At 38.3% G+C, this 19245-nt stretch overlaps 2 protein-coding genes across 10 annotated transcripts in view; both read right to left on the bottom strand.

Annotated features, from left to right (window-relative positions):
- The window catches only part of BIN1 (bridging integrator 1), a 104786-nt gene extending 104620 nt beyond the window's left edge, over positions 1–166 (bottom strand). For all 5 annotated transcript variants that reach the window (XM_026078114.1, XM_026078115.1, XM_026078116.1 and 2 more), the window contains exon 1: positions 38–166. In XM_026078114.1, coding sequence (XP_025933899.1) covers positions 38–121 — 84 coding nt within the window. In that variant the 5' untranslated portion in view covers positions 122–166. The remainder of the gene's footprint in view (positions 1–37) is intronic.
- Positions 167–16568: 16402 nt separating this feature from the next.
- The window catches only part of LOC112972059 (cytochrome P450 27C1), a 33831-nt gene continuing 31154 nt past the window's right edge, over positions 16569–19245 (bottom strand). For 4 of the 5 annotated variants that reach the window (XM_026078121.1, XM_026078122.1, XM_026078120.1 and 1 more), the window contains one exon: positions 16569–18873. In XM_026078121.1, coding sequence (XP_025933906.1) covers positions 18757–18873 — 117 coding nt within the window. In that variant the 3' untranslated portion in view covers positions 16569–18756. The remainder of the gene's footprint in view (positions 18874–19245) is intronic. The other variant, XR_003255531.1, reaches the window with a different exon arrangement.

Below are 19245 nucleotides of genomic sequence, written 5' to 3'. Positions count from 1 at the left end.
CGCCGCCCGCAGCCCGCCGGGCGGCCCCCGCCTCTACCTTCTCCTGCGCGCGGGTGAGCTTCTTCTGCACGTTGCTGGCGATCTTGCCCGCCGTGACGCCCTTGCCGCCCAGCTCAGCCATCTTGCCTGCTCTTTTAACGGCGCGGCTGCGAGCGCCGGGCCGGCGGGAAGGGGGGCAAAACCCGGCGCACAATGGCCGCGGCCGCCCGCGGCGAGCCGCCCCGGCGCCGCCTTTTAAAGGGACAGCRCCCCGCGCCGCCTTAAAGGGGCCGCGCGCCGCCCCGGGAGGGGGCAGCAGCCGCCGCAGAGGCGCGTGTTGCGCCGGGCAGCGCTACCGCGGAGAGCTCCCACCCGCGGCAAGCTCCGTCCCTTGCGCAGCTGCACCCCGACAGGCAAGGGGAGAGTCGGGGGGCTGGCGAGGGGGAAACAGAAGGGTTTGGCCCGCAGGCGTTATTCGAGGATGAACTGCAGCCTTCTCTCCTCCTCGCAGATCGCGCCTGGCAGTCGCGGTGCTCCAAAGTCCGCCGGGGGAAGGCGGTGCGGCTGCTGCCGCCCACGGAAAGGGAGACGCGCTTCCCACACCGACCAGTGGGCCACCAATATGTAAAAATAGCTAAATGAGGAATTTTACTTAAAGATGCTGACTGATGGCCATATTAGTCTTCACTGCAATGAGGATGCTAAATGGTAACAAACGATTAATCTTAGGTGGCTGATATGATTTTGCTGGTGTAACAAAATGCCATTCTTGCTTGTCTGAAAAGATTTGCACCACCAATTGCTATCACTGATTGTCAATACTCATAAAAAAATACCGCAAAAATACTTTTCAAATTATTTCCGGTCCTTTAACAAACTGAGTTTATAAAAACAAAAGAATCCCACAAGAATATAAGTGAATCAACAGCCTGTTTTTAAAAAGTGAGCTGGAAGTTCAGAAGATTTCATCCTTTAATTCTGGCTCACGTAACAACTTACTATGGGACCCCGGATAAGTACCTTCACCTCAGTCTTGTCTCTGAAAACTGGCAATAATCAAATGAGTAGCTTGTCTCACAGGAGCATTAGCATGGCTAATTAGTTACTGTTTGTACAGAACCTGGAATGTGTTAAGCTAGCAGCTTTTTACCCAGTTTTGGATTTGCCTACGGATTCAGCATGGCTGCACCTGAAGGTTGTTCCAGTTGGATGGTGCTGCTGATGGTGCAGTGCGGTGTTTGGTGTGTCTCCACTGCAGAAGACAGTGTAGCAAAGGGGCACTGAGTGATGTTTAAATGTCACGAAAATTGCATCAAGTACCAGAAGAAAACCAGCCATGACAGCACAGAATCCTGGATAGGCCTAACTTACCCTGCTTCCTCAGTACCTTAGCCTGTATGGAATTACTCTTCAGCRGCGACTAAACTTTTTCAGTATGGTTGCCCCCAGCCCAAGTAGAAGCAATGCAGCAGGTTGCATCCTGCCAGTTGCCTGTACTTGTCCCTCTTCAGTGAGCCTGTGGACCTCTGACTGCATAAACTACAACTGTGCCACAACRTTCATCCCCACAGGGTTTCATCTCACTCTGCTACACCCACAGAGCAAACACACCTTTCATGAAATCCTGTTCCTTTACAAGAAGGGACAAAGCTCTTCTTCCTGGAATGTAGGAAGCCCCTTCAGCACCGACATTCAAACCCAGTGCTCAGCCCCAAAACTTCATTCAGTTCCACAAACCAGGGCTTAGTCAGGCGGTGGGGAGCTTCCTTTCTTCTCTGCTTCTGCACATTTATCTTACTACTTCTTCGTCTGAGTTTGCATCTGCTCTGTGCACACACAGTACCCAGGAAAGTATCAACCTAAGCCGTGTTGCACAGAGAATTTACATACTTAAGGAACTTGCATTTGCCTTTGTTTAGGATGGAGACTTGCATCTCTTAAACCTACTTTAATTGAAAGGTGGTAGCAAAACCTACCTGTGTCCCAGGAGCCTTTATTTTGCCAGATGAACACCATTACCTCTGGAGTTTCGTACACATAGGGAACAGTGTAGCATTCACTATCGCGATCTAAAGCAACAGAAAAATGTTAAAGGAGATTACTTGGGAGAGCTAGTCCAGGTTTTTCCTCTTATATTTCATATATTGTTTCCTTTTTCTGCTTCAGTACTATTTCTTTCATTCAGAACTTGAAATAAAAAAAGTTCTCTTGACAGAGCCCTTAGAAACTGGGAGCAGAGAACCTGTCAACGCCTCCTTGTGAGGCTTCATGACAGAGTGCCTCTGCATTTGTTTCCTATAATGACAATGACTTTTTTTAGATGACAAAAGCCCTGATTCAGAAACATGCTTAAAGCCATGCTACACTTGCATTATGTTAGTAGACATATCATTCATATTTGATAAAATACTTAGGTATGTTCTTCCATTGTATATAACAATGATGCGGTGATAAAAGACAAATTCAGACTCAAGCTTATGTGCATACCTGTGATGCCACAGTGCATTGCAAACTGAGCTGCAGTTTTACTCAATTCCTTTTTGGCTTTGCATTTAGCATCCATATTTCAGTGTATTTTTCTGTAGCTATGCAACTGTGTATTTGTCCCAAATGCATCTTATTTTGCCCACGATTTGAACCGTACTAGGTATTTCCATTACTTCTCTTTGTCCTGTATCATCTATAATTTTGCAGCATCTCACTGTTTCGTATCATCTGTGAACATAATTATCATGCCTTTTTTTTTTTTTTTTTTTTTGTCTCTTACTCCCCATCTCCTCCTTCTTAGCTGAGCTTTTAAGAGTGAAAAATGCACATGTGGTTAAACATTTGCAATGTCAAGTATAAAACAGCAGACATTTCAGGAGCTGAACACATTCCTCTGCATCCTACCTCACATATTTGTTTCTCCTGCCTAGGTCCTTCTTCAGTAAACTGGTTTTGAAAAGATTTTTGTCTGATTACATCCTTTCAAGAGACTGCAGCACATGAGCTGAAAAGAGAGTCCATGGCAAACATCAGACAACTGTGAAACAAAGATGGCCAGACACCCACATTCACCACAGTGAAAAATGATGACAAACTGTGTACATATGAAAAGCTGGGATTAACAAAAAGCATCCACATCTCAGCATGAGTCATTTCCCAGTTACTTCTGTGCTTGATTGGATCAGCATCAAAACTACAAAGCACTTGCAGACTTCCAGGTGTRGCAGCAAAAGGTTTTCTTTCCTTAGCATGAGACCCAGTGAACATCACATACAATGACATGCTACTTTTTTGAATTAACTTCACATAAGCTGTTTTAGCCAGCCGACGAGTGCTGAAGACTCCTGCTATATGAACAGAAGAGGCTTCAGTCTCAGGCCTATCCGCCATCATTCTAACCTTAATCTTACTTACTTTTGTTTTTACAATTTTACAGGTGTAAATCATTTCACATGTCAGCAGGACTGCACATAGTAAAAGAGATAAACATACAGGCTAGCAAGCGAAGGATGCCATATATCCATATATGCCTTGTATAAGGCTGGGCTATTTAACCTTTTAGAAACCCTTAGTGACAGATTCTGCACAAATGGAATTAAAAGAAAGAGAATTTGATACTTACATCCAGCTCCTGGAATAAGATTCATTAAGTTTAATATGTGAATATTTGTCAAATTTATTGTAACGGTGGATCCTAGGACACTCTTTATTTCGCCTAACTGTACCCAGCTAAATGTGTCTAGTCTAATCTAAATTGAGGTCACCTAGGCTCCTTCTATGGTCAAGAGAGAAATCAGTCCCTCCAAAGGATCAYTAAACAGACAGAACAGCTTCTGGAAACATCTCCCCTCCTCCTTAACTACAAAAGGAGGTTAGATGAATAGCTTAGATAGCTAAAGTTAAGAAACCCACCTGTAGTCAATCTCGCTGGTGACTGTATGACTCATTTACAAAATTCATAGGGAAGAAACAAATCTGACAAATAGGATAGATAGCACAAATGCACTTATTTGCAGGGCATACCTAACATTGCTTTTTTATTGTTTTCTTAATTGATTAATATTCTAGTCAATGATGCTTCCTTTAGGTCTCAGCCCCATAAAAGCATTTTACTTCTCAGTCATCTCATTAAAGAGAGATGAACTGCTCACATGTTTACAGTGAAGCATATGCTTAAGTGCTTTGCTGTGTTGGAGTCTATTATTTTGCAGTTTAGATACAATTTATTCCCTTCATTGCACAAATTGTTGTTACATCTTTTTTTCCCCCCTCCTGTTTTTGCCAAGTTTGTCCATCTGTGAGCAGGATGTTGTTTTCATGATTCCCAATTTAAATTGGTACAAAACTATTTTTGAAAGAGTGATTTCAGCAATGTGCCCRTTAATACATCTTTATCTTTTCTGACTTGAACCTTTTGATTATAGCTTGTGCATTTAGAACTACATGCTGTGATAATCAAAATATAACTGTTTCCCTGCTGCTGGTGGCAAAAGCTTTAATGTATAAAACATTTCATTTAAATAGAAGAATTTTAAAACGACAATGGCTGTGGTTTTTAATGTTCACGCAACTGGAAGTATATATTCTCTGTTCCAGTTACAGGGAAGATTAAAACCTAGTAGCACCAATTTTTGTTTCCTTTCATTTAAAAATTCTGGTTTTAAGTTTATAATTATTGTGTTTTTAAAATAGTTAGCAGAGCTGGGTTAAATAAAAGAGATGTTTATGGTAAATATATCATTATTGAATTTTGAAATATTCATAATGGATAATATTATTTGCAATGAATTATTCAGACAGCACTAAAGCCCCCCTGCCCGACTACAAATATAACAGAAGATGAATCTGATGAATCACGGTTTCYTGTTTGTATTCAAAGCTGAGGCTCAGATTTTAAACAATCCCAAAGCCTTTGGTTGTTTGGACCATAGTCTTGCTTCTGCTCTAACTTTAGCCATAACACTAAAAGTCAGTGGGCCTAACTCATTGCCAGCATCACTCCCTTCAGTGGTCTCACCTGAGAAACACCAATTTAAGACAGCAAGTCTAACACCTTGAAAACAACAAATTACACAAAATGTRTTATGTACCAAAATCTAATGAAGCKCTGACTTCAACCTTGCTTGCTTTAAACAGACCGTTTGCTTTTTTCTTTCCATTTCAGATCATGCATTCTTCTGGGACAACATTTGGGAAGAGCCTAAGGTGACTTCTATCTTTCCATTTAACTTGATAAGATTATTTATTAAGAGTAAGTAAGTCAGACATCTATTTCACCGTTATCTAGTTTGTTTKAGCATTCCTTTCTGACTGACTATATTCTCCCTTTGTTCTCTCATAGAAAGGTGTTGGGAAGGACTGGGAAGTTTCTGCCATAATAATAATAGATAAGAGCTCACTGATTGTGTGTTCTGTCCTTTAAAACAATAAGGAGATGAAAYAAATTTAATTTAAAAACAGCATCCAGAAGCTGTTCTCTCTCACATCTCTCCAAGTTACAACTTCTGTTGAATCTCTTCACTCTTTTGTTATGAGAAACAGAAGATATGTAAGAGTAACTCTTCTTGCCTCCCAGACACAAACAAGCATCTACTAAGTATCTACTACTACAGCACCAGCATCGGGAGGGCTCCAGTTCTACTCAACTTTGCCAGTTTAGCTCAGAAAGGCTTCTCCCCTCAGAAAGGGGGAGAACTAGGAAGTAAAGTAACAGTAAAGCTTTGTTTCTTATCTCAATGAAGACAGTCCCTTCRTTGCAAGCTTGCTTGAATTCCTGGGAATTATGTGGTGCTCGTGATATATCTTGCTGAGACCTCAAACGTTTGAAAGATTTTTCACTGAATTTCAAAATTCAGATCAAATGTCTCTTCCATCCATTTGTCATTTTGGATACTTCATTCAGCTGCACRTAGTTATTTTCTAATTTCTGTCCGTGAGGACTTGCCACCACAAAGTCAGCTTAGACCCTGAATCTGTGACAGATTAGTATGCTTCACTAATGAATAAAGTGGTGAATCTTTGGAAGAGTAGGAATGATTCATAAGCTTTGCACAAATATACTTCCAAAAAGCTTAGCAAAAAATCTCTGTGCTCTATCTTGCAGGAAAAGAATGRTTTGGGACAGATGAAATAAATTTTGTTAGTTTTTCATTATGATCAATCAACAAGGGGGCAAGTAAGCAAATCCTATGCTTGCTTTGGAAATTATTGTGAGAATTCTGGAAGCCTTCTACTATTTATTAAAATAYTTTCTAAATGGAAATTAATTATATACTCTGATGAGTGGGGCAGTGTATCCCARTCTTTAGCTATGGGAGAATACATAGCCATCTGGAAGCCAGACTGGAATCACACAAAGGAGATCAAGAGCCAGATCAATATCCAAAGCTGACAGACTTGACATTAGGACTCAAATAACCTTTTGGTTTTTTTCAAACATAACACCAGCACAATATGTCAGTGAAATCCAGAAAATATTTTATATAAAACATACCYCTGCAAGGTTTCACACTGGTGATGACCATGCCAGGTAAAGAGTTATGTAATGATAACAGTTAGCCCAGTTGTAATTTCTTCCTCTTTGCTTGCCTCTACTGATAGCCTCATTTCTTTTCCTTGGTAACAAAACCAAGTGACTCATTCGCTACGAATTATTTATGAGAGCTATCTCACCTTCATTTACTATACTCACTATCACTTCAGATTTGTTCCTTTTTCAAAATTACCCAACCCTTTACTTCTAGTGTTTGTGATTTGATTTTTCAGAAAGTGAGTACGATAACTTTCTGGTTTGGGCTTGTGCAGTTTTCTGCACATATTCACGATGCCTCATTACTATCCACACTATTCTAATTAATAATTACTGAAACTTACCATAGTGTTTCCATAGTCCTGGACCAGGACCAAACTGCAGAAAATACAGGACAGATAGATGCAAGAAATGATTCTTACCTGTAACCACTCAGCCATTTCCACCAGATGGCTTTTACCAACTCTGTCGAAAACTTTCATAAAGATTCAGGGAAATACACTGAAGACCTCAAAAGAATCAAAGATCCACAGTAAGTAATTTCAAAGTTTACTGTCCAGTTTTACAACAAGCACTGTTCAGAGTCATTATTTTTTATTAAAGGCAAATCAATACAAGTCTTYATAATCAAAAATAATTTGGTAGAAAAAAACAATGCTGCTAGATAATATGGGGATTTCAAGTAATTTTTCAAACTGTGCATGTGCCTTCATTCTTTGTATTGTTACCAGTGCAAACCCAAAGGTTAACTGTAATGGAAAGAAAAGGACAAGCCCAGGAGAACTGAAATAGATGGATACTGTATGTAAGCCTATAYGCATTGGAATCACTTACATTATCAGGATGCAAGCTGCATCACCTAAATATTCCGTCTTAAAAATAATGTGGGTCTTTCGGTGCATTGTGATTGATACTACATGCTTAGAAAAACAGAAGTGAAGTCTAGCCCATTCTGAAAGAAAAGAGCACATGATTCCATCAAGATGGTTTCTAATGTGAACTTCTCTTTGCTGTTCCAACATGGTTCTAACCTAAATTCTAAATACTGTTCTTGATTGCTGCACATACTTAGCTGTTTCCAACTTTGGTAAATTACCATTTTTTTTTTATTCATAGACATATATTTGATCCATGACTGACTATGGAGTATTACAGATATTTACCCAATTACAAAGCAAACTTAGAATTAAGATTCACCTAGTCAGCATTGACATATTTCTCTTCACAAACAGATAATCTGAAAATTTCGACATGTCATTAAATGCTCKGACATCTTGAAGTGTCCCTGCCAAATTTAACAGAAAATATTTACTGAGTCTTAAGTAAGCATCCTTGAYGGTTTAATGAGTCATAGCCTTGTGTATACAGATATCAGGGTCATCAGCATGCTAGACGGAATAAACATAAATGTCAAGCTAAATTTCTGTCCCAAATTCTATTTAACTGAAGCAAAGCAACTCTATCAGATAAATCAATTAAATGTCTTAATTTTTTTAAAGCTTTTTTTAACAGGTCACTGCAAGTGACAGGAGCACATGCTATTTCTTCTTCTCTACTCTGAAAGCCAAAGGTTGAGTCTGGAAACGTTGCAGCACCTGAACAGCCTTAGTAGGAGTTTTGCAATACAGGATGTTCTCTCAAAACCCCACTTTTGGAATCACATGAATATGTTTCTGGCCCAGAAGAAAAACTTTGATGTCTGAATCCTAGAAATCAAGAAGAAAGGGGGAGAGGGGAGGGAAGGACAGAAAATCAAGCCATCACTTAAATGTTTCCATTTTTATTTTAAGGCACCCATGATTGTTCTCYCCTTGGTTACTTTGATGATACTGGCATTGAGTCATAAGCTAAGGGAAGACATGAGACTGTTTTTTTCTTGGATATGGAGAGAAAGAGAAATTTAGTTTCTACATTGCAAAAATGTACTACTGAGAAAACAACCAGAACCCCCCCCACACACACACACACACCCCTCACCACTCCCGCTATATTGAACAGGAGCAGTAACCTCCTCCCCTCGCTTGCGCATATCAAACACTGGTCCCTTCACCAAATGAAGTTCTGAAATGCTTTGTCCCCCCTTCCCTCACCCCATTTATATCCCTTCACAGAGGCTGCTTATAGCTCTAGCARGTACAGCTCTGACAGCTTAGGGGGAGAGGGGATCACTATAACTTTCCTGCCTAGGAGTGACAGGGGGATGCGGCAATCAGCATCACCTTGCGTGATGTCTGGCAAAAACTAGCCACAGCACAGTGATGGGAAAGCTGAAAAGGAGCAGCACAAATCAAGAAGACAACCTGTGTCTAAGCAGATGTTCCACTGAACTGAAGTTGCCTGGTGCAAGACAGGTGCATGCTGCCAAACTAATGGTAAAATGATTTTTCTGGCTAATTCTGATAAAACAGATCAAACTGTCTTCTGCATAGCCATAGGCTGAATATATGTTCTGAACTGGAAGCACCTGGAATCATCTGTGCTAAAAGCTTGAGCCTGTAACACTTTAGCCAAAAGGAGAAAGTTTGACTAGTTGGAAGTTTGAAGAGCTTCTCAAAGACCATTCTGTATACAGGAAGAAAGTTTCATGGTTTACAAYGCTCCAAAAATTTTATTCCAAAAAAATGGAACTAAAATCTCAGTTATCATGTTCTTTTCATACCCAAAGGATTTATTTCTTCTATATTCCAGCTCCAGGGATTTGGAAGAGAATGTTCCTCATCTGCTCCTGCTTCACTGAAGTCACTAGCAAACATGACATCTACTTTATTGAAAGCAGTAGATAGTTTCTTTCTACCTCCAATATCATTGCTCTATTGTTAGCAGCAGTAGACTTCATACCCACAAATAAATATGAGAAAAAAACCCACTGCATATTGTAGCTGCTCATATGCAACTTCCAGAGACTGGTAGCAAAACATAAACCCAAAAGGCAGCTAAAATAAAAGAATGGTATATTTGGCCTACATAAGCTCCATCACAGGAAGACAAAGCAAACTGTCTGGAAAAGAATAATTTTGCATAGCATTATCCTCGGGACRCATATATGCTAACAGGTCTTTGGAGATCGTAGATACAAATAGGGCATCCCTTCCTGGCATGCCAATATGCTCCAGATTTATCAAGTCTTACATGGTAAACATTTAGCAAGGCAACCAATTCTACATTCCCTAGATAGAGCTACAAATAAGTAGGAGTCAGCTGCAAATCCTATCAATACTTCCTCTATTCATAGCCTCATAGGGATGTGATAATCCTAGAAGTCACACAATTCTTTCCTACTGAAATTATATATTCCTATCCTATATAGGAAGCTTTTTTACAGGGGAAAACAGGAAGATTTGACCTTGCCATTAATGCAGCATTTTCTAGGAGATAATTAATTATCCTATCCACAAAACTCACAGCAAACAAGTCTTCATCTTCTTATATAAATATAAAAAAGATAAATAAACACACAAGATTTTTGTTTATATACCATATGGGATGGAACTCTACCCTAAACATGTTTTGATAARGCTAAATCAGAACAGCTATGCTCATTTATTTAATGTTTTAAAGGCTCCTGTTCATTGATGTGGAAGGGTAGACAGAGTTCTTTGGACAAAACAAATACTAGTCCCCAGCTGTCCTGACTTTAGAGATTCCTACCCCTTCTGCGGGAATGGCCAGCTGATCATGAAGAATATGCAGAACCATTGCAATTTGCAGCCTGCTATGCTCAGGTAAATTGTAACCAATTTTGTTTTTCTTTAACGCACCAAACTTCCATTTGCAATAGTCAGCAGCTGCTGTACAAGGAGCTGTGTTGCATCTGCAGTAGACATGGCACTGGACAACTGGAGACAGGAAGTCATCTCTGATCAAGAATTAGAGCATGCCAAGTGGTTACAATCATGCTAAGCTCCCCTCCAGGGAATAAAAGTCTGTTTTACTTTTCCAGCCTTTTTTCTCCTTCCAAAGTCATGACCTTTTGAACCAGACCTCTGGTAGTGCAGGTAGATACTGCCTTTGGTAGCTGTTTCTCTCAGTCACTACTGAGTCCCCCCTTAAAAAAATACTACATAACAAAATTAATGCATGAGACAATAGGCTTCCTCGTCTTTGTCCTTCACAGACCACTTAGAAACAAATAATGGACTCTCTAATGTTCCCTGGTCCTTAGGCTGAAAACTGCTCTTCCAGTCAATTTGTCCAGCGTTAGCCTTCCTAACTATAGATGCAAAGCATATGGTAATCATCTGTAGAGATCTGGGTGATGGCTCCACTTGTTGCATTATCTTAAAGACACCTAAAAATTAATTAACCCTTTTCTTCTAACTTTTTTCTAACACTATGCAGTTGCAAATACTAGTCATAAAAGTGAGATGAAGTGGCCTAGGAAAGGGTTTTTCCATTGAGATTGAGCCCATACAGTGGAAAAGTCTTAAGACCCTCACCTGGGAAACACTGTAAGATTGTTCCTACCATGTATTTTTCTGTAGTTCAATTCAGTATTATTTTACCTGATTCTGGCAATATTTTATCACTTCTCTGGCAGAAACTTAGTAGTAGATGACTATTTTCTGTGCCAGTAGAATGAGCATAGTGTGTTATTTTTATTCTTTTCCTAGCCAAATAATTGCATAAATTTCATCTGCTCTCTCCCTTAGTATTGAGTGGTGACATGCCAACACCATGTGAGTTAACCATGTGTGAAAATGATTATAAATGTATGTAATACCAAATCAGACAACATCAAAAGATGCAGAAAGTGGAATTCAAAATACTGAAATTGTTCACCGTAGGCCTAAACCCCACAATCCTGCAAACATAATTAGAGACATTTGCTTTCTTGGAGTAGCATGGCTGAATTACATCTTTCCTGTTTCAAATCAACCTCACATAGCCAACGAATGGACARACAGACATTCCATGCAGTCTTAGCTGATGAGAAGTTGATTAACTGACTGCATTATGACATGAATAAGAAAGCTGTGCCAGCTGAGATTAGTGTCTCAGCAATCTGCATCCTTTGTGATATTTGTAATCRTATTTAAAATACAGGGTGGGGTAGAACTTAGACGAATGGCTGCCCACAGTTTCTCACTCTGATACCTATATATATATCACAAAAGTAAGCTGACTAGCAACTAGTAAATGATTATTCTTCGGACAAATTTGGTGCTGAYGTTCTGTGAGAAAAGGTGTTATTTCAAACCACTTCATCTGAAAATGACTGATGTTTTATAGTGTTACCATGATTACCATGCATTTTAGTGGCTAAGAATTTGTGACAATAACATAAAAGAACTATCTGTAAATGTGACAGTGAAATATTGATTGCCTTTTCAGTGATATCCAAGATGGATATTTTTAACCAAGCCCTTCCAGATGTGTGTAAATAATTCTCCACATACCTCTTTAATTCTCTAGCCATTGAGAATTACTGCTTCCTTTTTCAGTCCGGGACCAGACTATTTTGCAGTATTTGGGAATCTTCATGCAAATTCAAGTGGATACTCCTGTCTGCATAAAGGAGACAGGAAGACGGGTCACAAGTTGAGCTAAGGAGAGAAAGAGACTTGTTTAAATGATGGTTTTCAATCTTCTCTTTGTCTACACCTGCAGCTGTAAACCAAGGTAAGCACTAATTCAATTAGAAAAACAGCTGATAACCAATTGCGAAAAGGAACCTAGCTGCTAATGTAAACATGGCTGAAATCTTATGATGTTACTTAAGAACTTAGCTGAGGAAAGTACTTATGCCTCCCTTCTTACTGGCTCTCCTTAAACTTGGGCTAAAGATCTCTCTCCTTGCATAAATTAGCATCTTTAACATACATTATAGGTGTTATACTTAATTGCATCCTAGGTTTTCCATGTTACAAGTTCTTCATCCAAAGCAAACTGATTTTAAGACTAGATTGCCACAGTTGTGGATGTGCCARTGTTGATGTATCATCATAAAGTTTCTGCAGTTCAGCTCACAAGTGGCAGCTTGAATGCAAACCCTTAGCTGCATTTTGCAGATGAAGGAATTTACCCTACATTAAATGTATCCCAAACAGCTACTATTGCTTACTGGTTCGTCAAGAGCATGGACTGAGCAACTTGCTTTTGGAAAAATAAGGATAAATTTGAGCAAAGCTGGGCAGTTTCATAGCTYATGTTCTGTACACAGGAAAGCACAAAGAATTTTTTTTGCCTTTAAGGAAAACATTTCATTTATATTTTCAATTTTTTACATCTTTTCCCTCAAAAGTATAGAAATAATACAAYCTGAACAAGGTGTTCACCCGTTTCAGCTTCTGGTTTAAACCCCAATTCTGTAGTTCACTGATTTTAAACATTAAAATGGTAAAAGTAGATCTTATCCTSAAACTTAACAATGCCCAGTATTCTYGTGGAATTGCTTACACTTTAGATACTTTCTTCCAAAATCACTGACTGCAGCCTTCCTKTTATCTGAGGAGAGCAATCTGCTTCAGTGAGTTAACACTCCCATTTCGCTGTTTCCCAACTAGATAAACACTTGGCAGCAAGCAGCAAATTTCAGGCAAACATTGCCAAGACTAGTACAATACCCTTTCAATTGGTGTCAAAAGAGCCGCTGTTTACTGCAGTGCAGGATCGTAATTAACAATGGAGCCTGCAACAAACAAAATATCCCTCTAAACTATTTCCTGTCTTCTTTGCTCTTATCTCAACTAGACTGTAGTCTTTTCAGGTAGGAATTGTCTTTATTTTGAATTTTGCATGATAGTAGGTACATTGTTGAACCTTAATGATTAACAGATTCTGTTAAAGATATACCTCAGCAGAGGGCATACAGGACAGCAAAGGCTGAATTTTGTCTAACCAGGCGTACATGAAACTTTGGTCATATCATACTATTTGTTATATGCAAATTCCTATTTTAAGTAAACATATGCAAAAGACAGATACAAACTGAGCACACTGACACACACACACAAGAATATACAGGAGCTGAGAGTCTTTATCAACCAAATATAACAAAATTCCTATATCGTTAGGAAGTTTTAGTAAATACATTGCTTTTAGCTATTTGTATCTTTTTTTTTTCTTAGATACATAATCTGACTTGTACTAAGGTATACTACAAGGCAGCACCATCTAGTGGTACTAAAACCAGAGTAGTATTTTTCATTGATTCACCAAAAAAACCCCAAAACGTGGTTTTGGTTTCTGAGAGGAAAATTACACTTTGAAGACCATAAGAGAAATTCTCAGATGAAATTCTTTTTAAAATACCCACATGACATTTACATTTACTCATTTTTAAGTCAGAATGAAAATGCATAAACCATGGGAAACAATCACACACCTGCAATCTCTGGGTATACATATTACTTATTTTGTTTTTTTAGTGAATACCCCCTGGAAGGGAAAAAGATGCAAGAATTTATTGATGTGTTAAACACAGTGGGTAGAAAATCTATTTTTTCCTTCCTTCCTTTCCTCCTTCCTTCCTTCCCTCCTCCTTTTAATACCTTCCTTTTATTTGCAGGAATCAGAAGGGTCCCGTATCTAATAGCAGTTGGACTGTCTTTCCATAGTGATTGATTTAGCTTATCTGTTCTGAGTAGCTGTACAGTGCTATGACTATAATTCGGTAGCATTTTACATCATCTTAGCATCTGCTTTTCACAGGACTCTGAAAATCCTCTATTGACGCTTCAGGCGGTGAAAAAGCCTGCAACCTATCAGCCTCCATGGGAGCCTGCCAGTGCAAAGCACAGTTGCTCTGGAACCCTGGGAATTAATGGTTTGTTAYATCCATCAGGAGTCTTTCTCTGGCCATGCACTGGGTAAGTTTGGCATTACCTAGAACGTGAACCTTTAATAGTTACATAACAGCTTTTTTTATCTTTATGAATGTAATGTGACAACGTGACATAGGAAGGCACAAACTCAATGATCAAGTACAGTAGTGCCAATTTTTTTTGACATATGGTGCAAATAGCACACACAGCAGTATGCCTGAATTGCTCTCTAACCTCTTCCCATTTCTCTCTTCCTCCCCCATCCTACCCACGTCCGACACCTCACCTCTCCAGTTCCTTAATGTAGATCTCATGTACAGTCCCACAGACTATGTATTTGGTAGAGCACCAAAGCCTAACTCTCTTCATCCTGTGTAGCTCTCCTGCTTCTCAGCCTCAATCCTAAACATGACAGCACAACTCATCTACCCACCCCCAGCGCCGCCTTCTCTTATGTTCACAGCTGTGAGGCATGCTCATCATGGGGGTACTTACGGAGCTCATACGTTTCATTCACCACTGGCAAGCAATTTTCCTGGAGCTGTGACTACTTCACACTGGCCTCATAGGCCTCCAGGCCTATGTACCTACAACAGAGTAAGAAAAAACAGAGAATAGACTGACTGAATACAGTGATTCTAGTTTTGAATGTATGAATTATCATGAAAAAATAAAACCTAAGAGTAATTCTRTGTTCCTAAACATCCAATTGCAACGCTTTCATGRACTTGCCCCTTAAACTTTTCTTCCTCACTTGCTAAATAGGCCTGTATTTTCCTTCTTACATTCCATAGTGCACATTGAGCAAAGTATTAAAAATGCAAGGTAATCTACTAATTTCTGAATTTGGATGCTTTGGGGTGATTTCTTTTCAAATTCTGTGACTGTTGGTATATACTGCAGCCTCAGGTAGGCTATGTTCTTTGAAATACCTATAGTCGCTACTGCTTTGTAAACTAGCAATACTTGCTTGTATTGATTTCAAAATCTCAAACAACTGCAATTATCATTCAAGCCAAAGGTCTGAACAGAGAACTAGAAGAGGTCTTGTGTCATGAATTCTGGTCAACTCTCATATAACCAATCAACCACTTTATATAATTCTTCTTGTAACTGGACCATACTCCATCTTTAACTATTTTTTCATGTCTGGGCAGGGAGGTTTTTTGTCCTCACCATTCATCACTGGAAATTTATTCTAGATTCTCACTCTCCTGGTGGCTAGATACTTTCTATGCTTGTCTAAATTTATCCATGGCTAGCTGGTGATATTTGTTTTGGGCAAGCTTTGTCCTTCATCTTAAGGAATAAATACCTTAACTTGAAGGTATTTAAAGACAGCAACTCTCTCCTCTCTCAATATTCACTTTTCTAGACTAACCACATGGATATTTTTGAGGATACATTTAGTCTCTTGCAGACATCCATGTCTGCTCTACCTGCTATCTAATCCATCYGGAAAGTGCATAGTCAGGCTAGCATGGTTTTGTGTCCAAAGAAGCAAGTTCTACCAATCCCATGGCTACACAGCTTCCAGAGGCACCAGAGCCCAATCTGCAAGCTTGTGGTCTCTACCACATGGAGGCAGAGTAGAAAGCACAGTAGATATAACCCTGTCTCTACTCACAGAAACATTCTTTATTAACCTGATAATCTTAATAGTCCCCTTACCTGTTCAAATTGGTCTCCGTCTTTCTTGAACACATAACCAAACTGTACTTCAGATGCAGTCTCACCTATTTTTCTCCTGATCTCTACCAGAAATGCTTTATCTGATACATTCCAGGTTCACAACTGTGTTTTTCATTATTGCTGCACACTTGCAGTTTATAGTCATCTGTGATTATCTAGGTCTTCCTTCTCATGTCATTTTCAACTACTCACATTCTGGATCTGTTGTTTCTATATTCCATACCTTCAGTTTTTATATCATTAATACTTTTTTACATATTAAGCAATTTATCATTAATCAAAATATTACATTAAAATCAGTCCCAGGCTATTTCTTGAGTAACTTTGCTAGTAACTTTCCTCCAGAATGACAGCTCTCTTTTAATATAACACATTATCATCTCTCCTTCAGGCAGGTCATTACGCACCTTACATTCTTGTATTAATCCCCATCTTTTCTAGCTGAACTAGTAATTTCTTATGTAGTAGTGAATCTTCCAGTCCTATCCAACAAGTGAAAAACTTTAAAACACTAAAGAAAAATGCAATTATAAATAACAATTAAAATGAGAACCGGGACTTGCAAATTCTGTATAAATACTTTATTATGTATAAACGAAAAATTACATGTATAGATGCTCTATTTAAAAAAATCACAGATTTTCTGTTTTCATGAAAAGATTTAAATGCTTTAAACAGCATTTTTAGAATGCCTCTTCCTTCTTGTAGAGTGATGTATTAGTTTGGAATTGGTAGAAAGYAACAAAGGTACTGAGCATACCAATGGCTGGTGTTTCTAATGATGCTATGACAATGCAGAAGGAGGGCCCCATGGAGAATCCAAATCTGGATTCAGGGCTCGAGCCTTTGGTCCCCAGGTCCACATAAACTGACAGAGTTATGGAGTCAAGCACTCAATCCACAGATTTTTAAACAGACCTTTGCAAAACATCTCCTTCAGGATGTCAGCTGGCTCTAGCGAATAAAACTCTGTTCAGCCTTAAGATGGGACCATTAGAAATAACAATGGRAAAGAAAATAAAAGGGAATGAAGTGAAATCTTAGCAAACAATATAAGAAGGAAAGCTCATTCAAGAAAAAAAATCCTTCCACAGATTATCCTCTGTTCTTATAGTACATATATATATGCTCAATACAGGATTAACGTTTTAAAGTCAACATGTAAACATTTAATYTTCTCACAGATCAGATCCATTTTAATTTAGTGTTATTATTTTACATAGGAGATCCATAGGAAGAATGGAACTTYTTTCTTCCTCTTGTCAAGACCTTCAAAAGGCACTACAAAAAAGTAACCAAAATACTATGTGTCTGTAAAACTCAGCTATGCAYAATTTCCTGTTCACCTTTAAAACTCAAGTATATTATTTAATTCATAACCTACCCTTGACTTTTCATAGCTAGATGAGCAAAGCAGATTAATGTGATTTTAAAAACTGAGTTGCACAACTTTTTTCTAACTGTGCATATGTCTGAAAGTTTATGATTATCAGTATGTAAACTACCTCACAAACAACAATCAAAACTTGACACTTCTACAGTTAACTATACATTATTACATAGTTAATTTCATATTAGGATATACAGGTTTGAGCTCTTTGCTCAAGGGATAACATGGTCCCAAGGTGTAAGGTTTCTCTCAAGAATGAGAAGGTAAGGTTAGTGCTCAGTGAAATTAAGTTATCAAAGTCTCATGCAGGAGAGACTTACCTGTTAGTTATTCTAGGAAAAAGAAAACAACAACAAAAAACTTTCAAGTGTACACTGTGTTAGCCACTAGATGTAAAAAATCTCACTTAGTAGTCACATTTCCATCCTACAGAAGGCAGCTATGCGCCTGTCTATGGTTCAGCACATTACAGTGGGAAGCTTCCAGTTCTTACTGTTAAAGAACTGTAAAGATAATTTTATTATTRTTGTAGCAGTAGTATTTTAATTAAATTAAATGACAAAATATAACAACTATTTCATTTTTATTGTTTACCTTGATGTTTGGTTTTGGCATATTAGTTAGAACAATGAAAGTGGCTTGTGCTATTCCAYCCAGCTTATGCTTTGGTAAGGAGGACACTGTCTGGGTTTGTAATTCTGCAATGCAAGGTTTAAATTTTTATTTTTAAGATTTTAATTTTTTTWAATTTTCTAATGATATAGAAATATTTTATGGGGGTTATGCTTGGATATTTTTTAATTGCCCTGAATTTTGAGTCTAAACAAACAGATATAATTTGTATTTTTTTGTATCTTTACATTTCACATTACTGCATTCATTTTTTTTTAACATGTAGCGTAAATGCTTTTACAGATGAGAGGAGAATGATCTCATAATTTCACTGTTAGGTGGAAACTTAAAAAAAAACACACTGGAAGACAAGAAACAGGAAAACACCAACTCATACATGCAGCTAATTTACATCTATTATATAATAATTCTACATGTTCTCAAACAGACTCACATGAATAACTGACTTTTATGACTAAGCAGTGTAACAAAACCACTGGATGATACAAAAATGTCAGAATTTCACTTGCTCTTTTCAGTGCATGTGCTGTTACTACTAGAAATCTTTCCAGGGAAAGGGAGATTCCCAGTGCAAAAAGGAATTGCTTCAGGATATAGTTCCAAATATGTAAATATCTTTTATGAGAGAGGTAACTTCTCTATTGTACTGCTAGAACTAAGATAGAATGTAAGACTTGATCATTTTGCCATATAACTACAAACCAGAGAACAAATACGATCAAACATCCATGAGATGTGTCTGCTTCCATGAAAATTATACAAGTATTTCCAAAGCTTTTGTCTCACTTTCTGTCAGAAAATCTCACATTGATGGAGTTTCCAGGAGTCAAAAGTCCATGAGTTTTGGCATGAACTGGTTCAGTTTTGGGAGAAATTTTGATCTCAAAATTCTGTAGCAACTGCGAAGACAAATATGACAAATATTAGAAAAGTTGCACAATTACAGATGAAGAGTAGAYGTTTGATAAGAAAACAGAACAGCCTCAGTTTGTCACAAACATCATTTCTGTTGTCAATTCCACTGAGTCTGACTGCTGTGATTCCCACACAGAAAAACAAAGTTACTGCAAGGTGAAGATTATTGTTAAAAATCTTCTTCCTTTGATTGAGGGGGATTTTCTAAAACACACAACAAAACCAGAGCTTGTTGTTTCTAACGAATTTCCCCAGGACTAGCCTAAATGGTCTGAAGTATCAAAGAAATTCTCTTTCAAACCTCATGAGCTTTTTCTCTACATGTTTTTGACTTAATTTTCTTTATAATTAATCAA

Source organism: Apteryx rowi, unplaced genomic scaffold (assembly GCF_003343035.1).
Source record: "Apteryx rowi isolate R43461 unplaced genomic scaffold, aptRow1 scaffold_47, whole genome shotgun sequence".
Taxonomy (NCBI): Eukaryota; Metazoa; Chordata; class Aves; order Apterygiformes; family Apterygidae; genus Apteryx; species Apteryx rowi.
The sequence above is the reverse complement of the archived record's forward strand: the minus strand, read 5'-3'. Positions and strand labels throughout refer to the sequence as shown.